At 52.6% G+C, this 13356-nt stretch overlaps 1 protein-coding gene across 15 annotated transcripts in view; it reads right to left on the bottom strand.

Annotated features, from left to right (window-relative positions):
- The window catches only part of HSPG2 (heparan sulfate proteoglycan 2), a 456402-nt gene that overhangs the window by 197323 nt on the left and 245723 nt on the right, over positions 1–13356 (bottom strand). For 9 of the 15 annotated variants that reach the window (XM_073656045.1, XM_073656041.1, XM_073656043.1 and 6 more), the window contains 7 exons: positions 9781–9885; positions 1066–1326; positions 874–957; positions 710–793; positions 499–591; positions 318–398; positions 5–235 (listed from right to left, as the gene is read on the bottom strand). In XM_073656045.1, the coding sequence (XP_073512146.1) occupies positions 5–235; positions 318–398; positions 499–591; positions 710–793; positions 874–957; positions 1066–1326; positions 9781–9885 (939 nt within the window). The remainder of the gene's footprint in view (positions 1–4; positions 236–317; positions 399–498; positions 592–709; positions 794–873; positions 958–1065; positions 1327–9780; positions 9886–13356) is intronic. The other 6 variants (XM_073656051.1, XM_073656054.1, XM_073656052.1 and 3 more) reach the window with 2 other exon arrangements.

The following is a 13356-nucleotide window of genomic DNA, read 5'->3' as shown; positions in this document are numbered from 1 at the left end:
TTACCTGGCAGGACAATCCCCTGTAGCCGGGAGGGCAGCGGCACTCCTCCACCTCCAGGGCCTGCGGCAGGCTGGTGTACGAGGGTCCGGCGCTCTCCATGCTCACTCCGGTAATGCTGGCAGATATCATATCAGTGGAGTAGGACGCTCGGATAAGAATCTCATCTAGATCTGCCAGCGCCATCATCAGATGCTCCCGCGTTGCCTGCTGCCCATCCGGACGCTTCCACTGACTCTGCGGGAGGGAAAATGGCGGCGACATTAACGGGCGGTCGCCACGGCTCGGCTCGCAGATGCTTCCTAAGCTCAAGCCTCACCTCTCTGAACGCAATCTCAAAGGTTTTGGTCTCGCGGGGGCGCACTTCAGTCTGATAGGCCACCAAGGTGATGTCATTGCCCTGGAAGGGAACGCAGACGATTAGGATGGGTCACTGGCTGCGATGGACCCCCGTATGACGCCACTATGACCCGGAGACAGGCAGCCGATCTCTGTATTACCGTAATCTGCACGTCGGCATCGGGCAGCGGCGATCCCCGGATTCCCGATGTGTAGGTCAGTGTGTAGCGTAGCGTTCCACCATAAGACGTCACCTGCAATAGGAACATGGCGGAAAGTCGGAAATTCTGTAAAAATCCACGGCTGTGAGCGAGCGCCATCCACAAGATGGAGCCGGGTGTCACGGGGAATAAGGGACGCCAGCGTCTTTACCTTATCCCCGAGGAAGAGCTTAGGTAAGGACCAGTAGAAGACCCCCTCCGGGAGCAGAGAGAAGCCCTTGTACACCAGAGAGTACTGGGAAGAGAACAGAGCAGGACACGCGTCAGGGTCACCCTGCACCCCCCATGCACAGCACACAGCGGGGGGTCTTGTACCTTCTCTGCTCCTCTCAATCCCGGCGTCTGAGAGAACAGGACATTTGTAGGGTCCTGACGAGCGGCTCGTGTGGAGGCTCCGGCCTTGAGGTATGGAGATTGTAGGGTTATGGCAGAAAGGACATGGCAACAATACGCAATCACAGAGCACGGGGGGCCGCGCGCGGCTGACGGCACACACCGGCCTCATACCTCATGTGTAGCTTTTTGGGGTGAGCGACTTGGGGCACCAGACAGAGGGAATGTATGAGCTCTGGCCCGAGATTGTGCAATATCCTGAGCTCGCTGGTGGCGCGCAGAAGACGATGGTGGTCCGGCAGGGGCGACGAGCGATGACGGCGGGAGGACAGACCCCACCTCTGACACGTTTGTATGGCCTTTTGCAGAACTGGAGGAAAAGCTGGAGATAAGCGTCCAGATGTCGCGGTCCGTTATCTCCTGATTTCTATCCATCTGGAGCCGGAGCAAAGAGGGCAGAGGAGAAAGAAAGGAAGGAAATGAAGGACGGCAGAGAAGAAAGCAACGCAGGAGATAAGCGGCGCCTCACAGAGGACCAGCCGGGGAAGTGCAAGCGATACAGACAGGAAGGGAAGGGTTAATGGGCAGAGAGACAGGAGCAGGATCCATAATGCACAGTGTGCGAGCATCATCATCATCATTACACACAGGAGCAAGTACACGAGCATCATCATCATCATCACCACACAGGAGCAAGTGCACGAGCATCATCATCATCACACACACAGGAGCAAGTGCACGAGCATCATCATCACACACACAGGAGCAAGTGCACGAGCATCATCATCATCACACACAGGAGCAAGTACACGAGCATCATCATCATCACACACAGGAGCAAGTACACGAGCATCATCATCATCACACACACAGGAGCAAGTACACGAGCATCATCATCATCACACACACAGGAGCAAGTGCACGAGCATCATCATCATCACACACACAGGAGCAAGTGCACGAGCATCATCATCATCATCACCACACAGGAGCAAGTGCACGAGCATCATCATCATCACACACAGGAGCAAGTACACGAGCATCATCATCATCACACACAGGAGCAAGTGCACGAGCATCATCATCATCACCACACAGGAGCAAGTGCACGAGCATCATCATCATCACACACAGGAGCAAGTACACGAGCATCATCATCATCACACACAGGAGCAAGTACACGAGCATCATCATCACACACACACAGGAGCAAGTACACGAGCATCATCATCACACACACAGGAGCAAGTGCACGAGCATCATCATCATCACACACAGGAGCAAGTGCACGAGCATCATCATCATCACACACAGGAGCAAGTACACGAGCATCATCATCATCACACACACAGGAGCAAGTACATGAGCATCATCATCATCACACACACAGGAGCAAGTACACGAGCATCATCATCACACACACAGGAGCAAGTGCACGAGCATCATCATCATCACACACAGGAGCAAGTGCACGAGCATCATCATCATCACACACAGGAGCAAGTACACGAGCATCATCATCACACACACAGGAGCAAGTGCACGAGCATCATCATCATCACACACACAGGAGCAAGTGCACGAGCATCATCATCATCACACACACAGGAGCAAGTACACGAGCATCATCATCACACACACAGGAGCAAGTACACGAGCATCATCATCATCACACACACAGGAGCAAGTGCACGAGCATCATCATCATCACACACACAGGAGCAAGTGCACGAGCATCATCATCATCACACACACAGGAGCAAGTGCACGAGCATCATCATCATCATCACACACAGGAGCAAGTACACGAGCATCATCATCATCACACACACAGGAGCAAGTACACGAGCATCATCATCACACACAGGAGCAAGTGCACGAGCATCATCATCATCACACACAGGAGCAAGTACACGAGCATCATCATCATCACACACACAGGAGCAAGTACACGAGCATCATCATCATCACACACAGGAGCAAGTACACGAGCATCATCATCATCACACACACAGGAGCAAGTACACGAGCATCATCATCATCACACACAGGAGCAAGTGCACGAGCATCATCATCACACACACAGGAGCAAGTACACGAGCATCATCATCATCACACACAGGAGCAAGTGCACGAGCATCATCATCATCATCACACACAGGAGCAAGTACACGAGCATCATCATCATCACACACAGGAGCAAGTGCATGAGCATCATCATCACACACAGGAGCAAGTACACGAGCATCATCATCATCACACACAGGAGCAAGTGCACGAGCATCATCATCATCACACACACAGGAGCAAGTACACGAGCATCATCATCATCACACACAGGAGCAAGTACACGAGCATCATCATCATCACACACAGGAGCAAGTACACGAGCATCATCATCATCACACACACAGGAGCAAGTACACGAGCATCATCATCATCACACACAGGAGCAAGTACACGAGCATCATCATCATCACACACAGGAGCAAGTACACGAGCATCATCATCATCACACACAGGAGCAAGTACACGAGCATCATCATCATCATCACACAGGAGCAAGTACACGAGCATCATCATCATCACACACACAGGAGCAAGTACACGAGCATCATCATCATCACACACAGGAGCAAGTGCACGAGCATCATCATCATCACACACAGGAGCAAGTGCACGAGCATCATCATCATCACCACACAGGAGCAAGTGCACGAGCATCATGATCATCACACACAGGAGCAAGTGCACGAGCATCATCATCATCACACACAGGAGCAAGTACACGAGCATCATCATCATCACACACAGGAGCAAGTACACGAGCATCATCATCATCACACACACAGGAGCAAGTACACGAGCATCATCATCATCACACAGGAGCAAGTGCACGAGCATCATCATCATCACACAGGAGCAAGTACACGAGCATCATCATCATCACACACACAGGAGCAAGTACACGAGCATCATCATCATCATCACACAGGAGCAAGTACACGAGCATCATCATCATCATCATCACACAGGAGCAAGTACACGAGCATCATCATCATCACACAGGAGCAAGTGCACGAGCATCATCATCATCACACAGGAGCAAGTACACGAGCATCATCATCATCACACACACAGGAGCAAGTACACGAGCATCATCATCATCATCACACAGGAGCAAGTGCACGAGCATCATCATCATCACACACAGGAGCAAGTGCACGAGCATCATCATCATCACACACAGGAGCAAGTGCACGAGCATCATCATCATCACACACAGGAGCAAGTGCACGAGCATCATCATCATCACACACAGGAGCAAGTACACGAGCATCATCATCATCACACACAGGAGCAAGTGCACGAGCATCATCATCACACACACAGGAGCAAGTGCACAAGCATCATCATCACACACAGGAGCAAGTACACGAGCATCATCATCATCACACACAGGAGCAAGTACACGAGCATCATCATCATCACACACACAGGAGCAAGTACACGAGCATCATCATCATCACACACAGGAGCAAGTGCACGAGCATCATCATCATCACACAGGAGCAAGTACACGAGCATCATCATCATCACACACACAGGAGCAAGTACACGAGCATCATCATCATCATCACACAGGAGCAAGTACACGAGCATCATCATCATCACACACAGGAGCAAGTGCACGAGCATCATCATCACACACACAGGAGCAAGTGCACGAGCATCATCATCATCACACACAGGAGCAAGTACACGAGCATCATCATCATCACACACACAGGAGCAAGTACACGAGCATCATCATCATCATCACACAGGAGCAAGTACACGAGCATCATCATCATCATCATCACACACACAGGAGCAAGTGCACGAGCATCATCATCACACACACAGGAGCAAGTACACGAGCATCATCATCATCACACACACAGGAGCAAGTACACGAGCATCATCATCATCATCACACACAGGAGCAAGTGCACGAGCATCATCATCATCACACACACAGGAGCAAGTGCACGAGCATCATCATCACACACACAGGAGCAAGTACACGAGCATCATCATCATCATCACACAGGAGCAAGTACACGAGCATCATCATCATCACACACAGGAGCAAGTGCACGAGCATCATCATCATCACACACACAGGAGCAAGTACACGAGCATCATCATCATCACACACAGGAGCAAGTACACGAGCATCATCATCATCACACACAGGAGCAAGTACATGAGCATCATCATCATCACACACAGGAGCAAGTGCACGAGCATCATCATCACACACAGGAGCAAGTGCACGAGCATCATCATCATCACACACACAGGAGCAAGTACACGAGCATCATCATCATCACACACAGGAGCAAGTGCACGAGCATCATCATCATCACACACAGGAGCAAGTACACGAGCATCATCATCATCACACACAGGAGCAAGTACACGAGCATCATGATCATCACACACACAGGAGCAAGTGCACGAGCATCATCATCATCACCACACAGGAGCAAGTGCACGAGCATCATGATCATCACACACAGGAGCAAGTACACGAGCATCATCATCATCACACAGGAGCAAGTACACGAGCATCATCATCATCACACACACAGGAGCAAGTGCACGAGCATCATCATCACACACAGGAGCAAGTGCACGAGCATCATCATCATCACACACACAGGAGCAAGTGCACGAGCATCATCATCATCACACACAGGAGCAAGTGCACGAGCATCATCATCATCACACAGGAGCAAGTACACGAGCATCATCATCATCACACACACAGGAGCAAGTGCACGAGCATCATCATCACACACAGGAGCAAGTGCACGAGCATCATCATCATCACACACACAGGAGCAAGTGCACGAGCATCATCATCATCACACACAGGAGCAAGTGCACGAGCATCATCATCATCACACACAGGAGCAAGTGCACGAGCATCATCATCATCACACACAGGAGCAAGTGCACGAGCATCATCATCATCATCACACACAGGAGCAAGTGCACGAGCATCATCATCATCATCACACACAGGAGCAAGTGCACGAGCATCATCATCATCACACACAGGAGCAAGTGCACGAGCATCATCATCACACACACAGGAGCAAGTGCACGAGCATCATCATCACACACAGGAGCAAGTACACGAGCATCATCATCATCACACACACAGGAGCAAGTGCACGAGCATCATCATCATCACACACACAGGAGCAAGTACACGAGCATCATCATCATCACACACAGGAGCAAGTGCACGAGCATCATCATCATCACACACAGGAGCAAGTACACGAGCATCATCATCATCACACACAGGAGCAAGTGCACGAGCATCATCATCATCACACACACAGGAGCAAGTACACGAGCATCATCATCATCACACACAGGAGCAAGTACACGAGCATCATCATCACACACAGGAGCAAGTACACGAGCATCATCATCATCACACACAGGAGCAAGTACACGAGCATCATCATCATCATCACACACAGGAGCAAGTGCACGAGCATCATCATCATCACACACACAGGAGCAAGTACACGAGCATCATCATCATCACACACAGGAGCAAGTGCACGAGCATCATCATCATCACACAGGAGCAAGTACACGAGCATCATCATCATCACACACACAGGAGCAAGTACACGAGCATCATCATCATCATCACACAGGAGCAAGTACACGAGCATCATCATCATCACACACAGGAGCAAGTGCACGAGCATCATCATCACACACACAGGAGCAAGTGCACGAGCATCATCATCACACACACAGGAGCAAGTACACGAGCATCATCATCACACACACAGGAGCAAGTGCACGAGCATCATCATCATCACACACAGGAGCAAGTGCACGAGCATCATCATCATCATCACACAGGAGCAAGTACACGAGCATCATCATCATCATCATCACACACAGGAGCAAGTGCACGAGCATCATCATCATCATCACACAGGAGCAAGTGCACGAGCATCATCATCACACACACAGGAGCAAGTGCACGAGCATCATCATCATCACACACAGGAGCAAGTGCACGAGCATCATCATCATCATCACACAGGAGCAAGTGCACGAGCATCATCATCATCACACACACAGGAGCAAGTACACGAGCATCATCATCATCACACACAGGAGCAAGTGCACGAGCATCATCATCATCACATACAGGAGCAAGTGCACGAGCATCATCATCATCACACACACAGGAGCAAGTACACGAGCATCATCATCATCACACAGGAGCAAGTACACGAGCATCATCATCATCACACAGGAGCAAGTACACGAGCATCATCATCATCACACAGGAGCAAGTACACGAGCATCATCATCATCACACACAGGAGCAAGTACACGAGCATCATCATCATCATCACACACAGGAGCAAGTACACGAGCATCATCATCACACACAGGAGCAAGTACACGAGCATCATCATCATCACACACAGGAGCAAGTACACGAGCATCATCATCATCACACACAGGAGCAAGTACACGAGCATCATCATCATCATCACACACAAGAGCAAGTACACGAGCATCATCATCACACACACAGGAGCAAGTACACGAGCATCATCATCACACACAGGAGCAAGTACATGAGCATCATCATCATCATCATCACACAGGAGCAAGTACACGAGCATCATCATCATCATCACACACAGGAGCAAGTACACGAGCATCATCATCACACAGGAGCAAGTGCACGAGCATCATCATCATCACACACAGGAGCAAGTACACGAGCATCATCATCATCACACACAGGAGCAAGTACACGAGCATCATCATCATCATCACACACAGGAGCAAGTACACGAGCATCATCATCATCATCACACAGGAGCAAGTGCACGAGCATCATCATCATCACACACAGGAGCAAGTGCACGAGCATCATCATCATCACACACAGGAGCAAGTACACGAGCATCATCATCATCACACACAGGAGCAAGTACACGAGCATCATCATCATCACACACACAGGAGCAAGTACACGAGCATCATCATCATCATCACACACAGGAGCAAGTACACGAGCATCATCATCATCACACACAGGAGCAAGTACACGAGCATCATCATCATCGCACACAGGAGCAAGTACACGAGCATCATCATCATCGCACACAGGAGCAAGTACACGAGCATCATCATCACACACAGGAGCAAGTACACGAGCATCATCATCATCACACACAGGAGCAAGTACACGAGCATCATCATCATCACACACAGGAGCAAGTACATGAGCATCATCATCACACACACAGGAGCAAGTACACGAGCATCATCATCATCACACACACAGGAGCAAGTGCACGAGCATCATCATCACACACAGGAGCAAGTGCACGAGCATCATCATCATCACACACAGGAGCAAGTACATGAGCATCATCATCACACACACAGGAGCAAGTACACGAGCATCATCATCATCACACACAGGAGCAAGTACATGAGCATCATCATCATCACACACAGGAGCAAGTGCACGAGCATCATCACACACACAGGAGCAAGTGCACGAGCATCATCATCACACACACACAGGAGCAAGTGCACGAGCATCATCATCATCACACAGGAGCAAGTACACGAGCATCATCATCATCACACACACAGGAGCAAGTGCACGAGCATCATCATCATCACACACAGGAGCAAGTACACGAGCATCATCATCACACACACACAGGAGCAAGTACACGAGCATCATCATCATCACACACAGGAGCAAGTACACGAGCATCATCATCATCACACACACAGGAGCAAGTGCACGAGCATCATCATCATCACACACAGGAGCAAGTGCACGAGCATCATCATCATCACACACACAGGAGCAAGTGCACGAGCATCATCATCATCATCACACACAGGAGCAAGTGCACGAGCATCATCATCATCATCACACACAGGAGCAAGTGCACGAGCATCATCATCATCACACACAGGAGCAAGTACACGAGCATCATCATCATCACACACACAGGAGCAAGTACACGAGCATTATCATCATCACACACACAGGAGCAAGTGCACGAGCATCATCATCATCACACACACAGGAGCAAGTACACGAGCATCATCATCATCACACACAGGAGCAAGTACACGAGCATCATCATCATCACACACACAGGAGCAAGTGCACGAGCATCATCATCATCACACACAGGAGCAAGTACACGAGCATCATCATCATCACACACACAGGAGCAAGTACACGAGCATCAACATCATCACACACACAGGAGCAAGTACACGAGCATCATCATCATCACACACAGGAGCAAGTACATGAGCATCATCATCATCACACACAGGAGCAAGTACACGAGCATCATCATCATCACACACACAGGAGCAAGTGCACGAGCATCATCATCATCACACACAGGAGCAAGTACACGAGCATCATCATCACACACACACAGGAGCAAGTGCACGAGCATCATCATCATCACACACAGGAGCAAGTACACGAGCATCATCATCATCACACACAGGAGCAAGTACACGAGCATCATCATCATCACACACAGGAGCAAGTACACGAGCATCATCATCACACACAGGAGCAGCAGTCATGAGTGATCAGAGAGCAGGGATGTCAATGAGGGACGGGCCGGGGATCAGCGGCTCAGCAGGTGGATGAGGACCATGAAGCTCACAAGCTCTGCATCATATCTGCAGCGTGGCGAGGGCCGGGGAGATGGTGGGGCACACTGGGTCATCTCTTCTGGACTACACTTGGGCATGCCCTGCAAGGAAAGGCAGTCCCATGTAAGCCGCTACCTGGGCTTGTCGTCGAGAGCGATGCTGATGGTCATGGCTTTCTTCTAGGTCTCCAGTGGCGACTCTTCTGCGCATTTCTTCTTCGGTCAGTGATGATTTGTTCTGCTGGATGTACAGGATGGTTATCTATATCAACCCATGCACCGCGGATCAGAACCCCCACAGGATCTAACAGGCCCTGCCGAGAGGCCAGGATCAACCCATGCACCGCGGACCAGAACCACCAAAGCATCCTAACAGGCCCAGCCGAGAGGCCAGGATCAATCCATGCACCGCGGACCAGAACCACCACAGCATCTAGCAGGCTCTGCCAAGAGGCCAGGATCAATCCATGCACCGCGGACCAGAACTACCACAGGATCTAACAGGCCCTGCCGAGAGGCCAGGATCAACCCATGCACCGCGGACCAGAACCACCACAGCATCTAGCAGGCCCTGCCGAGAGGCCAGGATCAACCCATGCACCGCGGACCAGAACCACCACAGCATCTAGCAGGCCCAGCCGAGAGGCCAGGATCAATCCATGCACCGCAGACCAGAACCACCACAGCATCTAACAGGCCCAGCCGAGAGGCCAGGATCAACCCATGCACCGTGGACCAGAACTACCACAGGATCTAACAGGCCCTGCCGAGAAGCCAGGATCAATCCATGCACCGCGGACCAGAACTACCACAGGATCTAACAGGCCCTGCCGAGAGGCCAGGATCAACCCATGCACCGCGGACCAGAACCACCACAGCATGTAGCAGGCTCTGCCGAGAGGCCAGGATCAAACCAAGCACCGCGGACCAGAACCACCACAGCATCTAACAGGCTCTGCTGAGAGGCCAGGATCAATCCATGCACCGCGGACCAGAACCACCACAGCATCTAACAGGCCAAGCCGAGAGGCCAGGATCAATCCATGCACCACGGACCAGAACCACCACAGCATCTAGCAGGCTCTGCCGAGAGGCCAGGATCAATCCATGCACCGCGGACCAGAACCACCACAGCATCTAACAGACCGAGCCGAGAGGCCAGGATCAATCCATGCACCGCGGACCAGAACCACCACAGCATCTAACAGGCCCAGCCGAGAGGCCAGGATCAATCCATGCACCGCGGACCAGAACCACCACAGCATCTAACAGGCCCTGCCGAGAGGCCAGGATCAATCCATGCACCGCGGACCAGAACCACCACAGCATCTAACAGGCCCAGCCGAGAGGCCAGGATCAACCCATGCACCGCGGACCAGAACCACCACAGGATCTAACAGGCCCAGCCGAGAGGCCAGGATCAACCCATGCACCGCGGACCAGAACCACCACAGAATCTAACAGGCCCAGCCGAGAGGCCAAGATCAAGCCATGCACCGTGGACCAGAACCACCACAGCATCTAACAGGCCAAGCCGAGAGGCCAAGATCAATCCATGCACCGCGGACCAGAACCACCACAGCATCTAGCAGGCCCTGCCGAGAGGCCAGGATCAACCCATGCACCGCGGACCAGAACCACCACAGGATCTAACAGGCCCAGCCGAGAGGCCAGGATCAATCCATGCACGGCGGACCAGAACCACCACAGCATCTAACAGGCCCTGCCGAGAGGCCAGGATCAATCCATGCACCGCGGACCAGAACCACCACAGCATCTAACAGGCCCAGCCGAGAGGCCAGGATCAACCCATGCACCGCGGACCAGAACCACCACAGCTTCTAACAGGCCCTGCCGAGAGGCCAGGATCAATCCATGCATCGCGGACCAGAACCACCACAGCATCTAGCAGGCCCAGCCGAGAGGCCAGGATCAATCCATGCACCGCGGACCAGAACCACCACAGCATCTAACAGGCCCAGCCGAGAGGCCAGGATCAATCCATGCACCGGGGACCAGAACCACCACAGGATCTAACAGGCCAAGCCGAGAGGCCAGGATCAATCCATGCACCGCGGACCAGAACCACCACAGGATCTAACAGGCCCTGCCGAGAGGCCAGGATCAATCCATGCACCGCGGACCAGAAACACCACAGCATCTAACAGGCCCTGCCGAGAGGCCAGGATCAACCCATGCACCGCGGACCAGAACCACCACAGCATCTAACAGGCCCAGCCGAGAGTCCAGGATCAATCCATGGACCGCGGACCAGAACCACCACAGCATCTAGCAGGCCCAGTCGAGAGGCCAGGATCAACCCATGCACCGCAGACCAGAACCACCACAGCATCTAACAGACCCAGCCTAGAGGCCAGGATCAATCCATGGACCGCGGACCAGAACCACCACAGGATCTAACAGGCCCTGCCGAGAGGCCAGGATCAATCCATGCACCGCGGACCAGAACCACTCCACAGGATCTAACAGGCTCTGCCGAGAGGCCAGGATCAATCCATGCACCGGGCACCAGAACCACCACATCATCTAGCAGGCTCTGCCGAGAGGCCAGGATCAATCCATGCACCGCGGACCAGAACCACCACAGCATCTAACAGGCCCAGCCGAGAGGCCAGGATCAACCCATGCCCCGCGGACCAGAACCACCACAGCATCTAACAGGCCCAGCCGAGAGTCCAGGATCAATCCATGGACCGCGGACCAGAACCACCACAGCATCTAACAGGCCCTGCCGAGAGGCCAGGATCAATCCATGCACCTCGGACCAGAACCACCCCACAGGATCTAACAGGCTCTGTCGAGAGGCCAAGATCAATCCATGCACCGCGGACCAGAACCACCCCACAGGATCTAACAGGCTCTGCCGAGAGACCAGAATCAATCCATGCACCGCGGACCAGAACCACCACAGCATCTAACAGGCTCTGCCGAGAGACCAGAATCAATCCATGCACCGCGGACCAGAACCACCACAGCATCTAACAGGCCCTGCCGAGAGACCAGAATCAATCCATGCACCGTGGACCAGAACCACCACAGCATCTAACAGGCCCAGCCGAGAGGCCAGGATCAATCCATGCACCGCGGACCAGAACCACCCCCACACTGGGGCAGGATGTTTTACTGGGGTTAGATTGGTTGTACAGCATCGGGTACACTGGGGCGGGATCAGTACGGCATCGGGTACACTGGGTGGGATCAGTACAGCATCGGGTACACTAGGGCGGGATCAGTACAGCATCGGGTACACTGGGTGGGATCAGTACAGCATCGGGTACACTGGGTGGGATCAGTACAGCATCGGGTACACTAGGGCGGGATCAGTACAGCATCGGGTACACTGGGTGGGATCAGTACAGCATCGGGTACACTGGGTGGGATCAGTACAGCATCGGGTACACTGGGTGGGATCAGTACAGCATCGGGTACACTGGGGCGGGATCAGTACAGCATCGGGTACACTGGGTGGGATCAGTACAGCATCGGGTACACTGGGTGGGATCAGTACAGCATCGGGTACACTGGGTGGGATCAGTACAGCATGGGGGACACTGGGTGGGATCAGTACAGCATGGGGGACACTGGGTGGGATCAGTACAGCATCGGGTACACTGGGTGGGATCAGTACAGCATCGGGTACACTGGGTGGGTCAGTACGGCATCGGGTACACTGGGTGGGATCAGTACAGCA

This window comes from Phyllobates terribilis, unplaced genomic scaffold (assembly GCF_046119375.1).
Source record: "Phyllobates terribilis strain yellow unplaced genomic scaffold, ASM4611937v1 Scaffold_12__6_contigs__length_324123572, whole genome shotgun sequence".
Lineage (NCBI taxonomy): Eukaryota > Metazoa > Chordata > Amphibia > Anura > Dendrobatidae > Phyllobates > Phyllobates terribilis.
This window is presented reverse-complemented; position numbering and strand designations above follow the sequence as displayed.